Raw genomic sequence first — 26,733 nt, 5'->3', positions numbered from 1 at the left:
GCGCTGGGGAGGTTACAAGGTGATCAGGTTGTCCCACAGGGGGCTCACAGTCTTAGTCCCCATTTTCCAGATGAGGGAACTGAGGCCCAGAGAAGTGAAGTGACTTGCCCAGAGTCACACAGCAGAGCCGGCATTTGAACCCACAACCCCTGACTCCAAAGCCCGGGCTCTTCCCACTGAGCCCCGCTGCTTCTCTGGCCCTTAAGGGGAAGGGCTAGGTGGTGGCAGGCTTCACGGAGCCAACAGGCCAGGAAAGAAGCCCCCAAATTGGGTCTCTGTGGCCCTGACTGGAATCTTTGAGGTTGGGCAGGGGCCAGGGAGGGTCGAGTGGGCACCTTCAGGGCCGGGTGCCAGCACAGCAGGACACCCGGGGATGGGAGATAACCGAGAGGACCCGGCCCCTCGCGCCCAATCTGACCCCGCACTCGCTGGGACCCTCGGATGAGGACCGGGGATGCAGTCCCGGGGCTCGGCTCGAGCCAGGCCTTCCGGGGTGGCCGCCTTCGGCCCTTCCTGGGCACCCCGTCACGGGGAAGGGTGTCGGGGCGGGGGGAGGAGGCCCCCAACCTCATTCCAGGGCACATTGACGTTGAATCCTCGGCCGCGGCCCTGCCCCACGGCGTCGAAGTCGGATTCTCGGAGCTGCGGCCAGAAACGCTGGTGCTCGTAGCGGTGCCAGGAGAAGTAGAGGACGCTGGATGCACAGGGAAGGGTCACCGAACCGGGCGTCCTCCCCCCGACACCCGCCCCCAGCCCCCGGCCCGGACACTCCGACTCGGACCTTGGGTCATCCTGGAACAGGTACTGAGTGCCCTGACCGTGGTGAATGTCCCAGTCCACGATGAGAATTCTGTCCAAAGGAGAGAGACAAGTGGGAGGGAGGGCGGAAGGGAGGGAAGAAGGAAGGGAGAGAGGTGATGGGGTTAGCCAAGCCCCCTCTCTCCCCTCTGCCCAACTTGGGCCCTGGAATTTTGCCTCTTTTTCCGAGGAGCCCCTCCCACCCCACTCCCCTTCCCCGCCATTCTCCTACTGCGATGGTGTAGCTGCAAAATGTGGGGGGCTTCCTGGGGGTGGAGGATGCAAGATCCAGTCCTCTGAGAGTCCTGAACTCTGAGGTGGGATCCAGCCCACCCTCTGGGCCCAGGAGATTCAGGGAAGAGGGAAATGCAGTAGGAGAAACTGTAGCTGGACAACAGGAAGGTGGGAACACCTTTCGGGGGGATGAAGCTGGAGGTTGGAGAGGGAGGGGATGGAGTTAAGGGTTGGACAGAGCTGGGCCAGAGTGGGGAGGGCAGCGGGGATCGGTGAGGGGGCTCTGGGAGAGGGGCTTGGACACCCCCAAATTTTGATGGCTTAAGAAAGGGGGAAGAGGGCAGAAATCGGTGCCTGGAAAAGCTGGAGCCCTGAATCACCTGCACGGGCCTCACCTCTCCAGGCCGTGCCTGGCCTTGGCGTGCCGGGCTGCAATGGCCACGTTGTTGAACACGCAAAACCCGTTGGCAGCGTCTCTCTGGCTGTGGTGTCCTGGGGGCCTGCGTAGGGGACAGTGTAAGGGGGATCCCGAGGAAGGATAAGCAGGAGAGCTCTTAGTGGCACTTTACCGATGTAGCGGTGCCAAACCGAGTACCGTGGGCCCCCCTTTGGTTCACATTCGGAGGAGGAGGAGGGGGAGGGGGAGGAGAGAGGAGGGAGGAGGTGGTGGAGGAGAGAGGAGGGAGGAGGTGGTGGAGGAGGAGGAGGAGGAGGAGGAGAAGAAGAAAGAAGAAAGAAGAAAGAAGAAGGAAGAAGAAGAAGGAGAAGGAGAAGGAAAAGGAGAAAAGAAGAAGAAGAAGAAAGAAGGAAGAAGAAAAAGAAGAAGGAAGAAGGAGGAGAAAAGAAGAAAGAAGAAGAAGGAAGAAAGAAGAAGAAAGGAGGAGGGAGAAGGGAGGAGGAAGACCCCTGATAAAGAAGAGCCGCATCTCCGCACTAGGTGCAGAACGACCCAACTCTGGGAATGTAGGCCTTATCTCATAAAGTTAGAACAAACACAAAAGTCCACACTGTGGGGAAAGTGCCAGACGTGGTCAGGAGGATACTTCCCACAGCAATAACGCTCCCAAAGCTGTTGTGCAGGCCTCCATCTCACCGCCGACCACTAGCCACCCCCCTCCTCAAATCCGACAATGACTCTCCCCATCTTCAAAACCTTACTGAGGGCCCCTCTCCTCCAAGAGGCCTTCCCAGACTAAGCCCCACTTTTCCCCATCTCCCGCACCCTTCTGCGTCCCCCTAACCTGCTCCCTTTGTTCTTCCCCCTTCCCAGCCCCACAGCACTTATGGACGTAGCTGTCATTTACTGATTCGTATTGACGTCTGCCTTCTCCCCACCCAACTCATTGTGGGCAGGGACTGTGTCTGTTTGTTGTTGTGCTGGACTCTCCCACACGCTCAGTACAGTGCTCTGTACACAGTAGGTGCTCAATAAATACGACCGAATGAATGAAATGTGCTGCTTTCCCCTTGCTATTGAGACCCAGGACGTCCGATCATGCAGACCACCGTTTGCATTCCCCGTGGCTCCCCCGTGCAGCTATGCTGGGGTCTCCCTGCAGTGATCGGGGTGAGTACCCTACATATCTATTCTATTTATTTTATTTTGTTAGTATGTTTGGTTTTGTTCTCTGTCTCCCCCTTTTAGACTGTGAGCCCACTGTTGGGTAGGGACCGTCTCTATATGTTGCCAATTTGTACTTCCCAAGCGCTTAGTCCAGTGCTCTGCACATAGTAAGCGCTCAATAAATACGATTGATGATGATGATGATGATATCTATTCTATTTATTTTATTTTGTTAGTATGTTTGGTTCTGTTCTCTGTCTCCCCCTTTTAGACTGTGAGCCCACTGTTGGGTAGGGACCGTCTCTATATGTTGCCAATTTGTACTTCCCAAGCGCTTAGTCCAGTGCTCTGCACATAGTAAGCGCTCAATAAATACGATTGATGATGATGATGATGATAATAAACCTACTTATTAGGCGTAGCCCCTGCTCGCCTTTACAAACCGAATCACGTGCACTGGTATCTGGGATCGGCGTGAACCGTTTCGTGCACTCAGTCCAGTGCTCTGCGCGCAGTAAGCGCTCAATAAATACGATTGAATGACTGAACCCTGTGAATCCTCACACGCGGTGGGGGGCAGAGGGCCCGGGAGGCGGGCACTGTGGGCAGTGCAGGGCGGGCACCCTGGGTGGCACAGGATGGGCAGCATGGGCCATTTGTGGAGGGAATCACGGACGGGAAGGCAGAAGAAGGGGCACGGTTACCTGACCAACGCCATGCCGTTGCGCACGGCTCCGGTCAGCACGGCGTCCACCAGCTGCAGGGTGACCCCCACGGCGAGCCGGGCACACTGGTAGCTGGCCTGTGGGGAGACAGAGTCTTGGGGCGGGCACCGGGCCCACTGCCCACCAGCAGGCCGGGATCGGAGCGGCGGGGCGTCTTCCGATAGTCAGCTCAGAGAAGCAGCGTGGCTCAGTGGAGAGGGCCCGGGCTTTGGAGTCCGAGGTCACGGGTTCAAATCCCGGCTCCACCACTTGCCAGCTGTGTGACTTCGGGCAAGTCACTTAACTTCTCTGTGCCTCAGTTACCTCATCTGTAAAATGGGGATTAAGACTGTGAGCCCCCTGTGGGACAACCTGATCAACCTGTAACTTACCCAGTGCGTAGAACAGTGCTTTGCACATAGTAAGCGCTTAATAAATGTCATGATTATTATTATAAGCGCTTAGTACAGTGCTCTGCACATAGTAAGCGCTCAATAAATACGATTGATTGATTCCGATAGTCAGCTCAGAGAAGCAGCGTGGCTCAGTGGAGAGGGCCCGGGCTTTGGAGTCCGAGGTCACGGGTTCAAATCCCGGCTCCGCCAACTGTCAGCTGGGTGACATTGCGCAAGTCACTTGATGATGATGATGGCATTTGTTAAGCGCTTACTCTGTGCAAAGCACTGTTCTAAGCACTGGGGAGGTTACAAGGTGATCAGATTGTCCCACGGGGGGCTCACAGTCTTCATCCCCATTTACATTTTATATGTTGCCAATTTGTACTTCCCAAGCGCTTAATACAGTGCTCTGCACATAGTAAGCGCTCAATAAATATGATTGATTGATTGATTGCTTTACAGATGAGGGAACTGAGGCCCACAGAAGTGAAGTGACTTGCCCAAAGTCACACAGCTGGCAGTGGGAGGAGCAGGGATTTGAACCCATGACCTCTGACTCCAAAGCCCAGGCTCTTCCCACTGAGCCACGCTGCTTCTCGTAACTTCTCGTAACTGCCTCAGTTACCTAGATTAAAACTGTGAGCCCCCGCGTGGGACAACCTGATCACCTTGTAACCTCCCCAGCGCTTAGAACAGTGCTTTGCACATAGTAAGCGCTTAACAAATACCATCATTATAATTATTATTATTATTAGTCTGGGACCCCCAATGCTGGCGGCCTGAGACCTCCCCCCTCTCCTTCCAGGACCATGCCAACAGCCGGGGTTGGAGGCAGTCGGCAGGACATTCACAGGATGGGCTGGTATCCTGGGAGTCAGAAGGACCTGGGTTCTAATCCTAGCCCAGCCACTTGCCTGTTTTGTGACCTTGGGCAAGTCACTTTGCTTCTCTGGGCCTCAGTTACCTCATCTGCAAAATGGGGATTATAATAATAAATAATAATGGTATTTGTTAAACGCTTACTATGTGCTAGGCACTGTACTAGCAGTACAGGGGAAGGAGCGTGGCTCAGTGGAAAGAGGCCGGGCTTTGGAGTCAGAGGTCAGGGGTTCAAATCCCGGCTCCGCCAATCGTCAGCTGTGTGACTTTGGGCGAGTCACTTCACTTGTCTGGGCCTCAGTTCCCTCATCTGTAAAATGGGGATGAAGACTGTGAGCCCCCCGTGGGACAACCTGATCACCTTGTAACCTCCCCAGCGCTTAGAACAGTGCTTTGCACATAGTAAGCACTTAAGTGCCATTATTATTCTACCCCAGCCATTAGTACGGCGCCCGGCACATAGTAAGTAAGCACTTCATCATCATCATCATCATCATCATCATCAATCGTATTTATTGAGCGCTTACTATGTGCAGAGCACTGCACTAAGTGCTTGGGAAGTACAAGTTGGCAACATATAGAGACAGTCCCTGCCCAACATCATCATCATCATCATCATCAATCGTATTTATTGAGCGCTTACTATGTGCAGAGCACTGTACTAAGCACTCGGGAAGTACAAATTGGCAACATCTAGAGACAGTCCCTACCCAACAGTGGGCTCGCAGTCTAAAAGGGGGAGACGGAGAACAAAACCAAACAGACTAACAAAATAAAATAAATAGAATAGATACGTACAAGTAAAATCAATCAATAAATAGAGTAATAAATATGTACAAACATATATACATATATCTAGAGACAGTCCCTACCCAACAGTGGGCTCGCAGTCTAAAAGGGGGAGACAGAGAACAAAACCAAACATACTAACAAAATAAAATAAATAGAATAGACACGTACAAGTAAAATCAATCAATAAATAGAGTAATAAATACGTACAAACATATATACATATATCTAGAGACAGTCCCTACCCAACAGTGGGCTCACAGTCTAAAAGGGGGAGACAGAGAACAAAACCAAACAGACTAACAAAATAAAATAAATAGAATAGATACGTACAAGCAAAATCAATCAATAGAGTAATAAATATGTACAAACATATATACATATATCTAGAGACAGTCCCTACCCAACAGTGGGCTCGCAGTCTAAAAGGGGGAGACGGAGAACAAAACCAAACAGACTAACAAAATAAAATAAATAGAATAGATATGTACAAGTAAAAAATATGTACAAACATATATACATATATCTAGAGACAGTCCCTACCCAACAGTGGGCTCACAGTCTAAAAGGGGGAGACAGAGAACAAAACCAAACATACTAACAAAATAAAATCATCATCATCATCAATCGTATTTATTGAGCGCTTACTATGTGCAGAGCACTGTACTAAGCGCTTGGGAAGTACAAATTGGCAACATAAAGAGACAGTCCCTAGCCAACAGTGGGCTCAGTCTAAAAGGGGGAGACAGAGAACAAAACCAAACATACTAACAAAATAAAATAAATAGAATAGATATGTACAAGTAAAATAAATAGAGTAATAAATAAAATAAATAGAATAGATATGTACAAGTAAAATCAATCAATAAATAGAGTAATAAATATGTACAAACATATATACATATATCTAGAGACAGTCCCTACCCAACAGTGGGCTCGCAGTCTAAAAGGGGGAGACAGAGAACAAAACCAAACAGACTAACAAAATAAAATAAATAGAATAGATATGTACAAGTAAAATCAATCAATAAATAGAGTAATAAATATGTACAAACATATATACATATATACAGGTGCTTAAAAGAAAAGAACGTCACCCGGAGCCCGCAGCCCGGGGTGGGTTTGCACCTGTGGAGGGGCCGACCCGAGCGATGGAGGAGAGAAGGCGCCTACCGGGTGGAAGTAAACGGCATCGTAGCGCTGCGACAGGGCCCGCAGCTCCTCCTGGCCCATCGTCTGGGTCGCCTTGACCACCTCCAGGTACTCGGGGCTGCGGGCGTCAGGCGGAGGCTCAGCCGCGACGGAAGCGGCCAGCACAGAGCCGGCGGCCTGGCCCGCCCCGTCTGGTGATGGCCGCCTCGGGCTCGGGATCAGAAAACCGAGGAGAGGAGGGCGGCGGGGGGGGGTGGGGGGGGGGGGGGGGGGGGGGGGTCCTGAACCTGCTGGGCTTGGGGACGGGGGCTAGGGCAGGGACCGGGAATGACGCCGTGCCGCGACATCTCCCGCAAAATAATAATAATGCCATTTGTTCATTCATTCATTCATTCAATCGTATTTATTGAGCGCTTCCTGTGAGCAGAGCACTGCACTAAGCGCTTGGGAAGTCCAAGTCGGCAATATAGAGAGGCGGTCCCTACCCACCAACGGGCTCACAGTCTAGAAGGGAAGGCAGATGACGCCGAGGTAGCACCCCAGGGATGTACCCCTTCCCCCTCCTCCAGGACGCCTTCCCAGACTGAGCCCCCTCCTTCCTCTCCTCTTCGTCCCCCTCCCCATCCCCCCGTCTTACCTCCTTCCCTTCCCCACAGCACCTGTATATATGTTTGCACATATTTATTACTCTATTTATTTATTTATTTTACTTGTACATATCTATTCTATTTATTTTATTTTGTTAGTCTGTCTGGTTTTGTTCTCTGTCTCCCCCTTCTAGACTGTGAGCCCACTGTTGGGTAGGGACTGTCTCTATAGGTTGCCAACTTGGACTTCCCAAGCGCTTAGTACAGTGCTCTGCACACAGTCAGCGCTCAATAAATACGATTGATTGATTGACTGATTGATTCAGTCATATTTACTGAGCGCTTCCTGTGTGCAGAGGACAGCACTAAGCATTTGGGAAGTCCAAGTCGGCAACGTAGAGAGGCGGTCCCTACCCACCAACGGGCTCACACTCTAGAAGGGAAGGCAGATGACACCGAGGTAGCACCCCAGGGATGTACCCCTTCCCCCTCCTCCAGGAGGCCTTCCCAGACTGAGCCCCCTCCTTCCTCTCCCCCTCCTCATCCCCCCGTCTTACCTCCTTCCCTTCCCCACAGCACCTGTATATATGCATATATGTTTGTATGTATTTATTACTCTATTTATTTATTTTACTTGTACATATCTATTCTATTTATTTTATTTTGTTAGTATGTTCGGTTTTGTTCTCTGTCTCCCCCTTCTAGACTGTGAGCCCACTGTCGGGTAGGGGCCGTCTCTAGACGTTGCCAACTTGGACTTCCCAAGCGCTTGGTCCAGTGCTCTGCACACAGTAAGTGCTCAATAAATACGACTGATTGATTGATTGATTGATTACCCCAAAGGCCAAGGAGGGAGGGCGGGTCCCCGCACCTGTGCACGAGCCGAACGTCCTCCTCGGTCCCGTCTCTGGCCGGGAGGCGGACGCAGCGCTGGGCCAGCCCGTGCCGCCGCAGCCTCTCGTAGGAAGACGACAGGCGCTCGGGGACCTCGATGGCGCAGATGGGGCTGCGGGGAGACACGGAGACCCGGCGCCCGTCGGCGTTCCCGCCCCAACCCCTGACCGGCCGGCGCCAGCCTGGACCCCCCCGGACCCCCAGCTGACCACCCGCGGGCTGTGGGACTCTGGCTTCTGGGCCACCGGAGAGGCCCGACTCTGCCCCTTCTAACAATAACAAAGGCATTTATTAAGCGCTTACTCTGTGCAAAGCACTGTTCTAAGCGCTGGGGAGGTTACAACGTGATCAGGTTGTCCCCCTTCTCGACTGTGAGCCTGCTGTCGGGCAGGGACCGTCTCTAGATGTTGCCGACTTGGACTTCCCAAGCGCTTAGTCCAGCACTCTACACGCAGGCAGCGCTCAATAAATACGATCGAATGAATGCCCTGTGACCTCTCCTGGGCCGAAGGCTCCCTGAGGGCAGGTGCGGTGCTGTCCCTTTTCCGCTTCCGGATGAGGGGGGGGGCTACTTGAGAAGCAGCGTGGCTCAGTGGAAAGAGCCCGGGCTTTGGAGTCAGAGGTCATGGGTTCAAATCCTGCCTCCGCCAACTGTCAGCTGTGTGTATCCGGGGTGGGGGGCGGCCGCAAGCGGGGTCCTAGAGTCCCAGCTCGCTCTCTCCCTCCCTTCAAGGCTCGAGAGCTCACCTCCTCCAGGAGGCCTTCCCACACTCAGCCCCTTCCTTCCTCTCCCCCTCGTCCCCCTCTCTATCCCCCACTTCTTACCTCCTTCCCTTCCCCACAGCACCTGCATATATGTATATATGTATGTACATATTTATTACTCTATTTATTTATGTATTTTACTTGTACATATCTATTCTATTTATTTTATTTTGTTAGTATGTATGGTTTTGTTCTCTGTCTCCCCCTTTTAGACTGTGAGCCCACTGTTGGGTAGGGACTGTCTCTATATGTTGCCAATTTGTACTTCCCAAGCGCTTAGTACAGTGCTCTGCACATAGTAAGCGCTCAATAAATACGATTGATGATGATGATGATGATGACTTTGGGCAAGTCACTTCACTTCTCTGGGCCTCAGTCGCCTCATCTGTAAAATGGGGTTAAAACTGTGAGCCCCACATGGGACAACCTGATCACCTTGTAACCTCCCCAGCGGCTTAGAACAGTGCTTTGCACGTAGTAAGCGCTTAATACTATTATTATTATTATTATTATTATTATTATTATTATTATTATTAAGGAGTGGGGTTGGTTTCTGCCAGGATGGGGGAGAAAGCTTGGGCCCCAACCAGGAAACCCAAAACCACGGTGAGACAAAGAGAGGCCCAAGGCTGCGGGGAATGACAAAGACTGAGGAGGTGAGACTCCCCAATACCCTCCGCACCTCCTTAATGGCCCCACCCCCATTCATTCATTCAATCGTATTTATTGAGCGCCTACTGCGTGCAGAGCACTGGACTAAGCGCTTGGGAAGTCCAAGTCGGCAACCTAGAGAGACGGTCCCTACCCAACAACGGGCTCACAGTCTAGACCTGAAGCAGCATGGCTCAGTGGAAAGAGCCCGGGCTTTGGAGTCAGAGGTCACGGGTTCCTATCCCGGCTCTGCCACCTGTCAGCTGTGGGACTTTGGGCAAGTCACTTCACGTCTCTGGGCCTCAGTTCCCTCATCTGTAAAATGGGGATGAAGACTGTGAGCCCCCCCGTGGGACAACCTGGTAAGCAGCGTGGCTCAGTGGAAAGAGCACGGGCTTTGGAGTCGGAGGTCATGGGTTCGAATCCTGGCTCTGCCACTTGTCAGCTGGGTGACTCTGGGCAAGTCACATAACTTCTCTGGGCCTCAGTTACCTCATCTGTAAAATGGGGATGAAGACTGTCAGCCCCCTGTGGGACAACCTGATCACCTTGTAACCTCCCCAGCGCTTAGAACAGTGCCGTGCACATAGTAAGCACTTAATAAATGCTATTGTTATTATTATTATTATATCTACCCCAGTGCTTAGAAGAGTGCTTTGCACATAGTAAGCGCTTAATAAATGTCATCATCATTATTATTATTATTATTAGACGGGGGAGAGAGACCACAAAACATGTAGACGGGTGTCAAAACCGCCAGAATAATAATAATAATAATGATGGCGTTTATTAAGCGCTTACTATGTGCAGAGCACTGTTCTAAGCGCTGGGGTAGATACAACATAATCCAGTTGTCCCACGTGGGGCTCACAGACTTAATGCCCATTTTCCAGATGAGGTCACTGAGGCCCAGAGAAGTGAAGCGACTTGCCCAAAGTCACATAGCTGACAAGTGGCGGAGCCGGAATTTGAACCCACGACCTCTGACTCCAAAGCCTGGGCTTTTCCCACTGAGCCACGCTGCTTCTCTAGAATAAATAGTTCTTGCATTGTGCCAGCCTCTGGCCAGGAACACATCCCTTCCAGGAAGTCTTCCCTGACTCATCTTTCAGCTCCCCATCCCATTTTTCCTATAATAATAATAATAATGATGGCATTTATTAAGCGCTTACTCTGTGCAAAGCACTGTTCTAAGCGCTGGGGAGGTTACAAGGTGATCAGGTTGTCCCACGGGGGGCTCACAGATTATGTCACCTTGGGTCTTTCCCCCTAAACAAGGTACTCACGTGACCTCCAATCCCATATGTACGTGTCATTATATTCAATTAGTTTCCCTCCCTGCAATTTATTTTAATGCCTCTCTCTCCTGCTAGACTGTAAGCTCCTCAAGGGTACGGATCACGTCTCACTCTGCTGTCCTCTCTCAAGCATTTACAGAGTGCTCTACAAAGAATAAGTGCTTAAAAAATACCAACAATAATAATAACGAGGGCATTTATTAAGCGCTTACTATGTGCCAAGCACTGTTCTAAGCACTGGGGAGATACAAGGTGATCAGGTTGTCCCACGGGGGGGCTCACAGTCTTCATCCCCATTTTGCAGATGGGGGAACTGAGGCCCAGAGAAGTGAAGTGACTTGCCCAAAGTCACCCAGCTGACAGTTGGCGGAGCCGGGATTTGAACCCATGGCCTCTGACTCCAAAGCCCGGGCTCTTTCCACTGAGCCACGCTGCTTCCCTATGACTTTTTGATGCAGGAGCCCGGTGGGTAGGTGGATAGAGCGGCTTAGCCTTGGGGGTAGAACATGGGCCCGGGAGTCGGAAGGACCTGGATTCTAATCCCGGCTCCCTACCGCTTGTCTGCTATGTGACCTTGGGCAAGTCACTTCTCTGGGCCTCAGTTACCTCAACTGTAAAATGGGGGTTAAGACTGTGAGCCGCATGTGGACAAGGACTGCGTCCAATAATAATAATAATAATAATGATGGCATTTGTTAAGTGCTTACTCTGTGCCAAGTACTGTTCTAAGCACTGGGGAGATACCAGGTGATCAGGTTGTCCCACGGGGGGCTCACTGTCTTCATCCCCATTTTACAGATGGGGGAACCGAGGCCCAGAGAAGTGAAGTGACTTGCCCAAAGTCACCCAGCTGACAGTTGGCGGAGCCGGGATTTGAACCCATGACCTCTGACTCCAAAGCCCGGGCTCTTTCCACTGAGCCACGCTGCTTCCCTATGACTTTTTGATGCAGGAGCCCGGTGGGTAGGTGGATAAAGTGGTTTAGCCTTGGGGGTAGAACACAGGGCCGGGAGTCAGAAGGACCTGGATTCTAATCCTGGCTTCCTACCGCTTGTCTGCTATGTGACCTTGGGCAAGTCACTTCTCCGGGCCTCAGTTACCTTAACTGTAAAATGGGGGTTAAGACTGTGAGCCGCATGTGGACAGGGACTGCGTCCAATAATAATAATAATAATAATAATAATAATAATAAGGGCATTTGTTAAGCGCTATGTGCCAAGCACTGTTCTAAGCACTGGGGAGATACAAGGTGATCAGGCTGTCCCATGCGGGGCTCACAGTCTTAATCCCCATTTTGCAGATGGGGGAACTGAGGCCCAGAGAAGTGAAGTGACTTACCCAAAGTCACCCAGCTGACAGTTGGCGGAGCCGGGATTTGAACCCGTGGCCTCTGACTCCAAAGCCCGGGCTCTTTCCACTGAGCCACGCTGCTTCTCTATGACTTTTTGATGCAGGAGCCCGGTGGGTAGGTGGATAGAGCCGCTTAGCCTTGGGGGTAGAACGTGGGCCCGGGAGTCGGAAGGACCTGGATTCTAATCCCGGCTCCCTACCGCTTGTCTGCTATGTGACCTTGGGCAAGTCACTTCTCTGGGCCTCTGTTATCTCAACTGTAAAATGGGGATTAAGACTGTGAGCCGCATATGGACAGGGACTGCGTCCAATAATAATAATAATGATGGCATTTGTTAAGCGCTTACTCTGTGCAAAGCACTGTTCTAAGCACTGGGGAGATACAAGGTGATCAGGTTGTCCCACGGGGGGCTCACTGTCTGAATCCCCATTTTACAGATGAGGTAACTGAGGCCCAGAGAAGTGAAGTGACTTGCCCAAAGTCACCTGGCTGACAGCTGGCGGAGTCGGGATTTGAACCCATGGCCTCTGACTCCAAAGCCCGGGCTCTTTCCACTGAGCCACGCTGCTTCTCTGATTTTTCTGATTTGCCCAATCTGATTTTCTTGTATTCACCTCAGCCTGGCACAGGCTGGCCTCGAAAACAAGGCCAAACCCTTTTTTGCAGCTCAGTCTTTCCTTCTGTGAAATGGGGGAATGCCGTAATGACCTTTTTTTTTTTAACGATTCACAGTGCCTGGCACATAGTAAGCCCTTAGTAAATACCCCAATTATGATGATGATCATCATCAATCGTATTTATTGAGCGCTTACTGTGTGCAGAGCACTGGACTAAGCGCTTGGGAAGTCCAAGTTGGCAACATATAGAGACGGTCCCTACCCAACAGTGGGCTCACAGTCTAAAAAGGGGAGACAGAGAACCAAACCAAACATACTAACGAAATAAAATAAATAGAATAGATATGTACAAGTTAAATAAATAATAAATAAACAGAGTAACAAATATGTACAAACATATATACATGTATACAGGTGCAGTGGGGAAGGGAAGGAGGTAAGATGGTATGATGATATATGAGATGATGATGATGATGATGATAGATGGTATGATGATAGAGAAGCAGCGTGGCTCAATGGAAAAAGCCCAGGCTTTGAAGTCAGAGGGCATGGGTTCGTATCCCCGCTCCACCACGTGTCAGCTGTGTGACCTTGGGCAAATCACTTAACTTCTCTGAGCCTCAGTTCCCTCATCTGGAAAATGGGGATTAAGACTGTGAGCCCCACGTGGGACAACCTGATCAACTTGTATCCCCCCAGCGCTTAGAACAGTGCTTTGCACATAGTAAGCGCTTAACAAATGCCATCATTATTATTATTATTATTATGATATGGGATGGGATGGGATGATATGGGATATGGGATGATATGATCCCCCAGAAAGCCCTCCCAGCCCCTCCCCAGTTCTCACAGATGCCCCCATCCCTTCTTCCCTCCTGACGGCCCAGATTCCCATTTCTTGTATTGTATCCTCCCGAGCGCTTAGTACAGTGCTGTGCACGCAGTAAGAGCTCAATAAATACAATTGAATTGCCGTCCCCCGGGGCTCTTACTCGTCCCAAAGCAGCTCCACCCGGGTCATGGCTTCATCATAGAGGAGGGCTGTTCCAGAGGCCATCGTTGGGCCCGGCGGGAGAGCAGCGGAGAACTCCGGGAGAAATCCCAACTGGATCTCTGCAGGAGACAATAGCATCAATCGTATTTATTGAGCGCTTACTGTGTGCAGAGCACTGGACTATCTCGCATCGTCTCCCCCACAGCCACGCCTTTCCCTCCCAACTTTCTCCTTTCGGACCTCCTGTCCCGGGCCCAGGACGCGAGGCCCTTCTCGAGGCCCCAAAAATAAGGCCAAACCCTTGTTTTTATTTTTAAATGGTATTTGTTAAGCACTTACTATGTGCAAAGCACTGTTCTGATCAATCAATTGTATTTATTGAGCGCTTACTGTGTGCAGAGCACTGTACTAAGCGCTTGGGAAGTACAAGATGGCAACATCTAGAGACGGTCCCTACCCAACAGTGGGCGCTGGGCAAGGTGATCAGGTTGTCCCACGGGGGGCTCACAGTCTTAATCCCCATTTTACAGATGAGGGAACTGAGGCCCGGAGAAGTGAAGCGACTTGCCCAGAGTCACCCAGCTGACAGTTGGCGGAGCCGGGATTTGAACCCATGACCTCTGACTCCAAAGCCCGGGCTCTTTCCACTGAGCCACGCTGCTTCTCTGCATGGCTTCTGCAGCTCGGTCTTTCCTTCTGTGAAATGGGGGAATGTCGTATGGAACTTTTCTTTTTTAATGATATGTGGTAATCAATCAATCAATCGTATTTATTGAGCGCTTACTGCGTGCAGAGCACTGTACTAAGCGCTTGGGAAGTCCAAGTTGGCAACATCTAGAGACGGTCCCTACCCAACAGTGGGCTCACAGTCTAGAAGGGGGAGACAGAGAACAAAACAAAACCATCAATCAATCAATTGTATTTACTGAGCGCTTACTGTGTGCAGAGCACTGTACTAGGCGCTTGGGAAGTCCAAGTTGGCAACATCTAGAGACGGTCCCTACCCAACAGTGGGCTCACAGTCTAGAAGGGGGAGACAGAGAACAAAACAAAACATACTAACAAAATAAAATAAATAGACTAGATAGGTACAAGTAAAATAAATACAGTAATAAATATGTACAAACATATATACATACATACAGGTGCTGTGGGGAAGGGAATGTTAAGCACTTACTATGTGCAAAGCACTGTTCTAATAATAATGATGATGGCATTTGTTAAGCGCTTACTATGTGCAGAGCACTGTTCTAAGCGCTCGGGGGGGATACAAGGTGATCAACTTGTCCCACGTGGGGCTCACAGTCTTAATCCCCATTTTCCAGATGAGGGAACTGAGGCTCAGAGAAGTTAAGTGACTTGCCCAAGGTCACGCAGCAGACGTGTGGCGGAGTCAGGATTCAAACCCATGACCTCTGACTCCAAAGCCCGTGCTCTTTCCACTGAGCCACGCTTCTTCTAAGCACTGGGGAGGTTACAAGGTGATCAGGTTGTCTCACAGGGGTCTCACGGTCTTAATCCCCATTTTCCAGATGAGGTAACTGAGGCCCAGAGAATAATAATAATAATAATGATGATGATGGTATTTGTTAAACGCCTACTATGTGCAAAGCATTGTTCTAAGCGCTGGGGGGTTACAAGGTGATCAGGTTGCCCAGAAGTGAAGTGACGTGCCCAAAGTCACACAGCTGACAATTGGCAGGGCCGGGATTTGAACCCATGACCTCTGACTCCAAAGCCCGGGCTCTTTCCACTGAGCCACGCTGCTTCTCTAGCGCTTAGTACACTTCTCCCCCCCCCTCCTTTTTTTTAAATGGCATTTATTAAGCACTTACTATGTGCAAAGCACTGTTCTAAGCGCTGGGGAAGGTTACAAGGTGATCAGTTCGTCCCACGGGGGGCTCACAGTCTTCATCCCCAGTTTACAGATGAGGTAACTGAGGCTCAGAGAAGTTAAATGACTTGCCCAAGGTCACACAGGAGACATGTGGCAGAGCCGGGATTTGAACCCATGACCTCTGACTCCAAAGCCCGAGCTCTTTCCACTGAGCCACGCTGCTTCTCCTAACAGCACAGTCTCCTTTTAGACTGTGAACCCGCTGTTGGGTAGGGACCGTCCCTATGTGTTGCCAACTTGTACTTCCCAAGCGCTTAGTACAGTGCTCTGCACACAGTAAGCGCTCAATAAATACAATTGAATGAATGAATGGAATGCTCTGTGCACAGCGCTTAATAAATATGATTGAATGAAAGAAAAAACGACTAGGGGATCCCTAGTCATTCCCTAGAGAAGCAGCATGGTGTAATAATAATAATAATAATGGCATTTATTGAGCACTTACTATGTGCAAAGCACTGTTCTAAGCGCTGGGGAGGTTACAAGGTGATGAGGTTGTCCCACGGGGGGGCTCACAGTCTTAATCCCCATTTTACAGATGAGGGAACTGAGGCACAGAGAAGTTAAGCGACTTGCCCGAAGTCACACAGCTGACAGTTGGCGGAGCCGGGATTGGAACCCATGACCTCTGACTCCAAAGCCCGGGCTCTTTTCATTTTTAGACTGTGAGCCCACTGTTGGGTAGGGACTGTCTCTATATGTTGCCAATTTGTACTTCCCAAGCGCTTAGTACAGTGCTCTGCACATAGTAAGCGCTCAATAAATACGATTGATGATGATGATTGAGCCACGCTGCTTCTTGTGTAGTGGATAGACGGGTTTGGGAGTCAGAAGGTTGTGGGTTCTAGTCCCAGCTCCGCCACTTATAATAATAATAATGGCATTTATTAAGCGCTTACTATGTGAAAAGCACTGTTCTCTGCTGTGTGACTTTGGGCAAGCCACTTTACTTCTCTGTGCCTCAGTTCCCTCGTCTGTGAAACGGAGATGGACACCGTGAGCCCCGCGTGGGACAGGGGCATTGTCCTGCTCGATTTGCTGTATCCACTACAGTGCTAAGTCCTGCGCCTGGCACATAGTAAGCGCTTAACAAATACCCCTATTATTATTATTATTATCACTATTCCTCCCCACTGTTCTTGATTCCTCCGAACCAGTCTTGAATTGCCGGGTGACCTCCACAGCCCTGCCGCTGGGAGGTCATCATCAATCGTATTTATTGAGCGCTTACTGTGTGCAGAGCACTGTACTAAGCGCTTAGCACATCTTGTCCCCACGCGTGGGGTTCGGAGGAAGGAGAAGCAGCACGGCTCAGTGGAAAGAGCCCGGGCTTTGGAGTCAGGGGTCGTTCATTCATTCAGTCGTATTTATTGAGCGCTTACTGTGTGCAGAGCACTGGACTAAGCGCTTGGGAAGTCCAAGTTGGCAACATAGAGAGACGGTCCCTACCCAACAGCGGGCACTCACCGTCTAGAAGACAGTCTAGGTCATGAGTTCTAATCCCGCCTCTGCCAACTGTCAGCTGTGTGACTCTGGGCAAGTCACTTCACTTCTCTGGGCCTCAGTTCCCTCATCTGGAAAATGGGGATTGACACTGACTGTGAGCCCGCCGTGGGACAACCTGGTCACCTTGTAACCTCCCCAGCGCTTAGAACAGTGCTTTGCACATAGTAAGCGCTTAATGTCATCATCATTTACTTTTACTACTATCACTTTTAGACTGTGAGCCCAGGGCTGGGTAGGGACTGTCTCTATATCTTACCAACTTGTACTTCCCAAGCGCTTAGTACAGTGCTCTGCACATAGTAAGCGCTCAATAAATACGATTGATGATGATTATTATGACTTGCACATAGTAACTGTTTAATCAATGCCAGTATTACTGTTATTATTAATGAGCCCGGGCTTGGGAGTCAGAGGTCGTGAGTTCTAATCCCGACTCCGCCGCTTATCAGCTGTGTAACCTTGGGCCAGTCACTTCACTGGGCCTCAGTTCCCTCATCTGTAAAATGGGGATTAAAAGTGTGAGCCCCATGTGGGACAACCTGATGACTCTGTATCTAACCCGGCGCTTAGAACAGTGCTCGGCACATAGTAAGCGCTTCCCAAATGCCATCATTATTATTATGTCTCCCCCTTCTACACTGTGAGCCCACTGTTGGGTAGGGATCGTCTCTATATGTTGCCAACTTGGACTTCCCAAGCGCTTAGTACAGTGCTCTGCACACAGTAAGCGCTCAATAAATATGATTGAATGAATGAATGAGTGAATGAATGATTATTGTTATTAGAAAAGGGGGCCTGAGGGCCCCCCAGCTCCTCTGCCTGGGGTCATCCTTCCCCCACGCTTGGGCTCGGGGAGGGGGAGCAGGAGCTCGGCAGGGCTCAGGTGCCGGGGGTAGAAAGAGCCCGGGCTTTGAAGTCAGAGGTCACGGGTTCAAATCCCGACTCCACCAACTGTCAGCTGTGTGACTCTGGGCAAGTCGCTTCACTTCTCTGGGCCTCAGTGACTTCATCTGCAAAGTGGGGATTAAAACTGTGAGCCCCCCGTGGGACAATCCGATCACCTTGTAACCTCCCCAGCGCTTAGAACAGTGTTTTTGCACAGAGTAAGCGCTTCACAAATACCATCATTCTTATTACTATTACACTGGGGGTAGAGAAGGAGAAGCAGCGTGGTTCAGTGGGAAAGAGCCTGGGCTTTGGAGTCAGAGGTCACGGGTTCAAATCCCGCTCCACCAACTGTCAGCTGGGTGACTCTGGGCAAGTCACTTCACTTCTCTGGGCCTCAGTGACTTCATCTGCAAAGTGGGGATTAAAACTGTGAGCCCCCCGTGGGACAATCTGATCACCATGTAACCTCCCAAGCACTTAGAACAGTGCTTTGCACAGAGTAAGTGCTTCACAAATACCATCATTATTATTATTATTACTATTACATTGGGGGTAGAGAAGGAGAAGCAGCGTGGTTCAGTGGGAAAGAGCCTGGGGTTTGAAGTCAGAGGTCACGGGTTCAAATCCTGGCTCCGCCAACTGTCAGCTATGTGACTCTGGGCAAGTCACTTCACTTCAGTGGGCCTCAGTGACTTCATCTACAAAGTGGGGATTAAGACTGTGAGCCCCCCGTGGGACAACCTGATCACCTTGTAACCTCCCCAGCGCTTAGAACAGTGCTTTGCACAGAGTGCTTCACAAATACCATTATTATTATTATAACATCGGGGGTAGAGAAGGAGAAGCAGCGTGGCTCAGTGGGAAGAGTCCGGGCTTTGAAGTCAGAGGTCATGGGTTCAAATCCCGACTCCACCGTCAGCTGTGTGACTCTGGGCAAGTCACTTCACTTCTCTGGGCCTCAGTTCCCTCATCTGTAAAATGGGGATTAAAACTGTGAGCCCCCCCCGTGGGACAACCTGATCACCTTGTAACCTCCCCAGCGCTTAGAACAGTGCTTTGCACAGAGTAAGCGCTTCACAAATACCATCATTATTATTATTATTACTATAACATCGGGGGTAGAGAAGGAGAAGCAGCGTGGCTCAGTGGGAAGAGCCCGGGCTTTGAAGTCAGAGGTCATGGGTTCAAATCCCGACTCCACCAACTGTCAGCTGGGTGACTTTGGGCACTTCACATCTCTGGACCTCAGTTCCCTCATCTGGAAAATGGGGGTGAAGACTGTGAGCCCCCCTTGGGACAACCTGATCACCGTGTATCTCCCCAGCGCTTAGAACAGTGCTTTGCACAGAGTAAGCGCTTAATAAATGCCATTATCATTATTATTAGTATTACATCGGGGGTAGAGAAGGAGGAAGGGGGAAGGAGAAGGCGTGGGCCCGTTGTTGGGTCGGGACCGTCTCTATACGTTGCCGACTTGGACTTCCCAAGCGCTTAGTACAGTGCTCTGCACACAGTAAGTGCTCAATAAATACGATTGAATGAATGATTGAATGAATGATTGAATGAATGAATGAACGGCGCGGCAGTACCTGTGGGAGTCGGTGAACCACACTGCGGCCTACTTCCGGTCAGGCCGGCCGGGCCCCGCCCCGTCCCCAACTGCCAAGGCTCGAGCCACGCCCATGGACACGCCCACGACGTACGAGAGGCCACGCCCACGACGCACGCTAGGCCACGCCCCGAGCCACGCCCTGACGCCGTTGACGCACATGCGGTCACGCCCCCGAGCCACGCCCAGGGCGCGCGCGAGGCCACGCCCATGACGCGCGCGAGGCCGCTGACACGACGTACGCGAGGCCACGCCCGTGACGTACACGAGGTCACGCCCCGAGCCACGCCCGTGACGCCCATGACGCACGTGCGGTCACGCTCCCGAGCCACGCCCGTGACGCGCGCGAGGCCACGCCCACGACGCACGCGAAGCCACGCCCACGACGCACGCGAGGCCACGCCCCGAGCCACGCCCGTGACGCCTTTGATGCACGTGAGGTCACGCCCACGACGCACGCGAGGTCACGCCCATGACGCACTAGAGACCCCAGCCACGCCCATGACGCTCCTTAAGCCACGCCCACGGCGTGCACGAGGCCACACCCGTGACCAGGCCCGCGACGTACCTGTATATATGTATATATTTATTACTCTATTCATTTATTTATTTTACTTGCACATACCTATTCTATTCATTTTATTTCGTTAGTATATTTGGTTTTGTTCTCTGTCTCCCCCTTTAAGACTGTGAGCCCACTTTTGGGTAGGGACTGTTTCTATATGTTGCCAACTTGGACTTCCCAAACGCGTAGTACAGTGCTCTGCACACAGTAAGTGCTCAATAAGTAACAGTAGGCGCCAGTAAGTGCGTGGCCTCGCGTGCGTCAACAGTAAGCGCCCTCTCTTGACCCCACCTCACCTTCTAGTTATCGCCCCATATCCCTCCTACCAGTCCTTTCCAAACTCCTTGAACGAGTTGTCTACACGCGCTGCCTAGAATTCCTCAACAACAACTCTCTCCTTGACCCCCTCCAGTCTGGCTTCCGTCCCCTACATTCCACGGAAACTGCCCTCTCAAAGGTCACCAATGACCTCCTGCTTGCCAAATCCAACGGCTCCTACTCTGTCCTAATCCTCCTCGACCTCTCAGCTGCCTTTGACACTGTGGACCACCCCCTTCTCCTCAACACGCTATCCGACCTTGGCTTCACAGACTCCGTCCTCTCCTGGTTCTCCTCTTGTCTCTCCGGTCGTTCTTTCTCAGTCTCTTTTGCAGGCTCCTCCTTCCCCTCCCATCCTCTTACTGTGGGGGTTCCCCAAGGTTCAGTACTTGGTCCCCTTCTGTTCTCAATCTACACGCACTCCCTCGGTGACCTCATTCGCTCCCACGGCTTCCACTATCATCTCTACGCTGATGACACCCAGATCTCCATCTCTGCCCCTGCTCTCTCCCCCTCTCTCCAGGCTCGCATCTCCTCCTGCCTTCAGGACATCTCCATCTGGATGTCTGGCCGCCACCTAAAGCTCAACATGTCGAAGACCGAACTCCTTGTCTTCCCTCCCAAACCTTGCCCTCTCCCTGACTTTCCCATCTCTGTTGACGGCACTACCATCCTTCCCGTCTCACAAGCCCGCAACCTTGGTGTCATCCTCGACTCCGCTCTCTCATTCACCCCTCACATCCAAGCCGTCACCAAAACCTGCCGGTCTCAGCTCCACAACATTGCCAAGATCCGCCCTTTCCTCTCCATCCCAACCGCTACCCTGCTCATTCAAGCTCTCATCTTATCCCGTCTGGACTACTGCATCAGCCTTCTCTCTGATCTCCCATCCTCGTGTCTCTCTCCACTTCAATCCATACTTCATGCTGCTGCCCAGATTGTCTTTGTCCAGAAACGCTCTGGGCATGTTCCTCCCCTCCTCAAAAATCTCCAGTGGCTACCAATCAATCTGCACATCAGACAGAAACTCCTCACCCTGGGCTTCAAGGCTGTCCATCCATCCCCTCGCCCCCTCCTCCCTCACCTCCCTTCTCTCCTTCTCCAGCCCAGCCGGCACCCTCCGCTCCTCCGGCGCTAATCTCCTCCCCGTACCTCGTTCTCGCCTGTCCCGCCATCGACCCCCGGCCCACGTCCTCCCCCGGGCCTGGAATGCCCTCCCTCTGCCCATCCGCCAAGCTAGCTCTCTTCCTCCCTTCAAAGCCCTGTTGAGAGCTCACCTCCTCCAGGAGGCCTTCCCACACTCAGCCCCTTCCTTCCTCTCCCCCTCATCCCCCTCTCCATCCCCCCATCTTACCTCCTTCCCTTCCCCACAGCACCTGTATATATGTATATATGTTTGTACATATTTATTACTCTATTTATTTATTTATTTATTTTACTTGTACATATCTATTCTATTTATTTTATTTTGTTAGTATGTTTTGGTTTTGTTCTCTGTCTCCCCCTTTTAGACCGTGAGCCCACTGTTGGGTAGGGACCGTCTCTATATGTTGCCAACTTGTACTTCCCAAGCGCGTAGTACAGTGCTCTGCACACAGTAAGCGCTCAATAAACACGATTGATTGATTGTACATATCTATTCTATTTATTTTAGTTTGTTAGTCTGTTTGGTTTTGTTCTCTGTCTCCCCCTTCTAGACCGGGAGCCCACTGTTGGGTAGGGACTGTCTCTATATGTTGCCAACTTGTACTTCCCAAGCGCTTAGTACAGTGCTCTGCATATAGTAAGCGCTCAATAAATACAATTGATTGATTGTACATATCTACTCTATTTTATTTTGATAGTATGTTTTGGTTTTGTTCTCTGTCTCCCCCTTCTAGACTGTGAGGCCACTGTTGGGTAGGGACTGTCTCTATCTGTTGCCAACTTGGACTCCCCAAGCGCTTAGTCCAGTGCTCTGCACATAGTAAGTGCTCAATAACTACAGCTGAATGAATGAATGAATAATAATAATAATGGCATTTATTAAGCACTTACTATGTGCAAAGCACTGTTCTAAGCGCTGGGGAGGTTACAAGGTGATCACGTTGTCCCACGGAGGGCTCACAGTCTTCACCCCCATTTTACAGATGAGGTAACTGGGGCCTAGAGAAGTGACTTGCCCAAAGTCAGCAGATGACAATTGGCGGAGTCGGCATTTGAACCCATGACCTCGGACTCCAAAGCCCGCGGTCTTTCCACTGAGCCACGCTGCTTCTCCTGAGTGAACCTGCTCTTTCCCCAACGGCGCATAAACAAGGCTGGCTGGGGGCTCGGGGCCTCCGGGAAAGTGAAACAGGAAACAGGACATCCTGTATGTCACCAGCCTTCCCTCAGTACGTCCCTCCCTCACCCCGTTCGCCTGTCTGGGCAGGGAGGGACAGCCTGCTCCCTTCTCCCTCTAGTCCCTTCTAGACTGTGAGCCCACTGTTGGGTAGGGACCGTCTCTATATGTTGCCCACTTGGACTTCCCTAGCGCTTAGTCCAGTGCTCTGCACACAGTAAGCGCTCAATAAATACGATTGCTTGATTCTCCAAAGCACCAGGCCGCAGGCTCGGTGGGGATGAGGGGGAAGGGGCAGTAAGGGTCAGGGATCTGCTGGGCACCTGATGGCCAAAACTGTATCGTGTTTGTTTGTGGGTGTGTGTGTGTTCATTCAATCGTATTTATTGAGCGCTTCCTGTGTGCAGAGCACTGGACTAAGCGCTTGGGAAGTCCAAGTCAGCAACATCTAGAGACGGTCCCTACCCAACAGCGGGCTCACAGTCTCGAAACGGGCTCCATTGTGTCTCTTCCTCCAGCTGCACCCCACTCCCCAGGCCTCAGCCCATGGCGGGCCTCAGGTCAGTCTGGGAATTAATAATAATAATAATAACATTTATTAAGCGCTTACTATGTGCAAAGCACTGTTCTAAGCGCTCGAGAGGTTACAAGGTGATCAGGCTGTCCCACGGGGGACTCACAGTCTTAATCCTCATTTTCCAGATGAGGGAACTGAGGCCCGGAGAAGTGAAGTGACTTGCCCAAAGTCACACAGCTGACAAGTGGCGGAGCTGGGATTTGAACCCATGACCTCTGACTCCAAAGCCCGGGCTCTTTCCACTGAGCCACGCGGCTTCTCTAATTCATTCACTCATTCACTCAATCATATTTATTGAGCGCTTACTGTGTGCAGAGCACTGTACTAAGTGCTTGGGAAGTACATTCATTAACTCAATTGTATTTATTGAGCGCTTACTGTGTGCAGAGCACTGGACTAAGCACTTGGGAAGTACATTCATTCATTCATTCACTGTTGTATTTATTGAGCGCTTACTGTGTGCAGAGCACCGTACTAAGCGCTTGGGAAGTACATTCATTCATTCATTCAATCGTATTTATTGAGCGCTTACTGTGTGCAGAGCTCTGTACTAAGCACTTGGGAAGTACATTCATTCATTCACTCAATCGTATTTATTGAGCGCTTACTGTGTGCAGAGCTCTATACTAAGCGCTTGGGAAGTACATTCATTCATTCACTCAATCGTATTTATTGAGCGCTTATTGTGTGCAGAGCACTGTACTAAGCGCTTGGGAAGTACATTCATTCATTCACTCAATTGTATTTATTGAGCGCTTACTGTGTGCAGAGCGCTTGGGAAGTAATAATAATAATAATAATGGCATTTATTAAGCGCTTGGGAAGTACAAACAGAAGGCCCCAAGAACCACAGCCTGAGGCCAGGCCCGAGCTTTCCAAGTCGTCTTTTAATCCGCATTTCTACTTACAAAATTTCATCTGTGAGAAGGGGCTCGTGGGGGCGTAGGAAGGCGCGTTCACTCTATGGGGTTATATGAGACGGGGTGGGGTATTTATAAAGTCAGTATCAGATGGGATGGGGTATTATTAAGCGCTTACTGTGTGCAGAGCACTGCGCTAAGCGCTTGGGAAGTACATTCCTCCATTCACTCAATCGTATTTATTGAGCGCTTACTGCGTGCAAAGTCGGCCGGCCGGCCCAATCGATCAATCAATCAATCGTATTTATTGAGCGCTTAATGTGTGCAGAGCATCATCGTCATCATCAATCGTATTTATTGAGCGCTTACGGTGTGCAGAGCACTGTACTAAGCTCTTGGGAAGTACATTCATTCATTCATTCATTCATTCAATCATATTTATTGAGCGCTTACTATGTGCAGAGCACTGTACTAAGCGCTTGGGAAGTACAAACAGAAGGCCCCAAGAACCACAGCCCGAGGCCAGGCCCGAGCTTCCCAAGCCGTCTTTTAATCCGCATCTCTACTTACAAAATTACATCCGCGAAAAGGGGCTCCTGGGGGCGTAGGAAGGTGTGTTCGCTCTATGGCGTTATATGAGATGGGATGGGGTATTTATAAAGTCAGTATCAGACAGGATGGGGTATTATTGAGCGCTTACTGTGTGCAGAGCACTGTACTAAGCACTTGGAAAGTACAATCCTTCACTCACTCAATCGTATTTATTGAGAGCTTACTGTGTGCAGAGCACTTGGGAAGTACAAACAGAAGGCCCCAAGAACCACAGCCCGAGGCCAGGCCCCAGCTTTCCAAGTCGTCTTTTAATCCGCATTTCTACTTACAAAATTACATCCGCAAGAAGGGGCTCGTGGGGGCACAGGGAGGCGCGTTCGCTCTACGGCGTTATATGAGACGGGATGGGGTATTTATAAAGTCAGTATCAGACGGGATGGGGTATTATTGAGCGCTTACTGTGTGCAGAGCTCTGTACTAAATGCTTGGGAAGTATATTCCTTCATTCACTCAATCGTATTTATTGAGTGCTTACTGTGTGCAGAGCACTGTACTAAGCATGTGGGAAGTACATTCATTCATTCACTCAATCGTATTTATTGAGCACTGTGTGCAGAGCACTGGACTAAGCGCTTGGGAAGTACATTCACTCATTCACTCAATTGTATTTATTGAGCACTTGTGTGCAGAGCACTGTACTAAGCACTTAGGAAGTACATTCATTCACTCAATCGTATTTATTGAGTGGTTACTGTGTGCAGAGCACTGTACTAAGCGCTTGGGAAGTACATTTATTCATTCACTCAATTGTATTTATTGAGCGCTTGCTGTGTGCAGAGCGCTTGGGAAGTACAAACAGAAGGTCCCAAGAACCACAGCCCGAGGCCAGGCCCGACCTTTCCAAGTTGTCTTTTAATCCGCATTTCTACTTACAAAATTACATCCGTGAAAAGGGGCTCGTGGGGGCGGAGGAAGGCGCGTTCGCTCTATGGCATTATATGAGACGGGATGGGGTATTTATAAAGTCAGTATCAGACGGGATGGGGTATTATTGAGCGCTTATTGTGTGCAGAGCACTGCACTAAGCGCTTGGGAAGTACATTCCTTCATTCACTCAATCGTATTTATTGAGCGCTTACTGCGTGCAAAGTCGGCCGGCCGGCCCAATCGATCAATCAATCAATCGTATTTATTGAGCGCTTAATGTGTGCAGAGCATCATCGTCATCATCAATCGTATTTATTGAGCGCTTACGGTGTGCAGAGCACTGTACTAAGCGCTTGGGAAGTACATTCATTCATTCAATCATATTTATTGAGCGCTTACTATGTGCAGAGCACTGTACTAAGCGCTTGGGAAGTACAAACAGAAGGCCCCAAGAACCACAGCCCGAGGCCAGGCCCGAGCTTCCCAAGTTGTCTTTTAATCCGCATCTCTACTTACAAAATTACATCCGCGAAAAGGGGCTCGTGGGGGCGGAGGAAGGTGTGTTCGCTCTATGGCATTATATGAGACGGGATGGGGTATTTATAAAGTCAGTATCAGACAGGATGGGGTATTATTGAGCGCTTACTGTGTGCAGAGCACTGTACTAAGCGCTTGGAAAGTACATTCCTTCATTCACACAATCGTATTTATTGAGCGCTTACTGTGTGCAGAGCGCTTTGGAAGTACAAACAGAAGGCCCCAAGAACCACAGCCCGAGGCCAGGCCCGAGCTTTCCAAGTCGTCTTTTAATCCGCATTTCTATTAACAAAATTTCGTCCGCGAGAAGGGGCTCGTGGGGGCGTAGGAAGGCGCGTTCACTCTATGGGGTTATATGAGACGGGATGGGGTATTTATAAAGTCAGTATCAGACGGGATGGGGTATTATTGAGCGCTTACTGTGTGCACAGCACTGTACATTCCTTCATTCACTCAATCGTATTTATTGAGCGCTTACTGTGTGCAAAGTCGGCCCCGG

At 50.6% G+C, this 26,733-nt stretch overlaps 1 protein-coding gene across 1 annotated transcript in view; it reads right to left on the bottom strand.

Annotated features, from left to right (window-relative positions):
- The window catches only part of HDAC10 (histone deacetylase 10), a 37,569-nt gene extending 17,968 nt beyond the window's left edge, over positions 1-19,601 (bottom strand). Inside the window, exons 1-8 of the mRNA XM_038756870.1 lie at positions 19,556-19,601; positions 13,674-13,794; positions 7,977-8,111; positions 6,540-6,636; positions 3,301-3,398; positions 1,428-1,532; positions 782-850; positions 568-694 (exon numbers count right to left, since the gene is read on the bottom strand). Of these exons, the coding sequence (XP_038612798.1) occupies positions 568-694; positions 782-850; positions 1,428-1,532; positions 3,301-3,398; positions 6,540-6,636; positions 7,977-8,111; positions 13,674-13,738 (696 nt within the window). The 5' untranslated portion in view covers positions 13,739-13,794; positions 19,556-19,601. The remainder of the gene's footprint in view (positions 1-567; positions 695-781; positions 851-1,427; positions 1,533-3,300; positions 3,399-6,539; positions 6,637-7,976; positions 8,112-13,673; positions 13,795-19,555) is intronic.
- Positions 19,602-26,733: the final 7,132 nt, after the last annotated feature.

The sequence above is a fragment of the Tachyglossus aculeatus genome, chromosome 14 (genome assembly GCF_015852505.1).
Source record: "Tachyglossus aculeatus isolate mTacAcu1 chromosome 14, mTacAcu1.pri, whole genome shotgun sequence".
Taxonomy (NCBI): domain Eukaryota; kingdom Metazoa; phylum Chordata; class Mammalia; order Monotremata; family Tachyglossidae; genus Tachyglossus; species Tachyglossus aculeatus.
The sequence above is the reverse complement of the archived record's forward strand: the minus strand, read 5'-3'. Positions and strand labels throughout refer to the sequence as shown.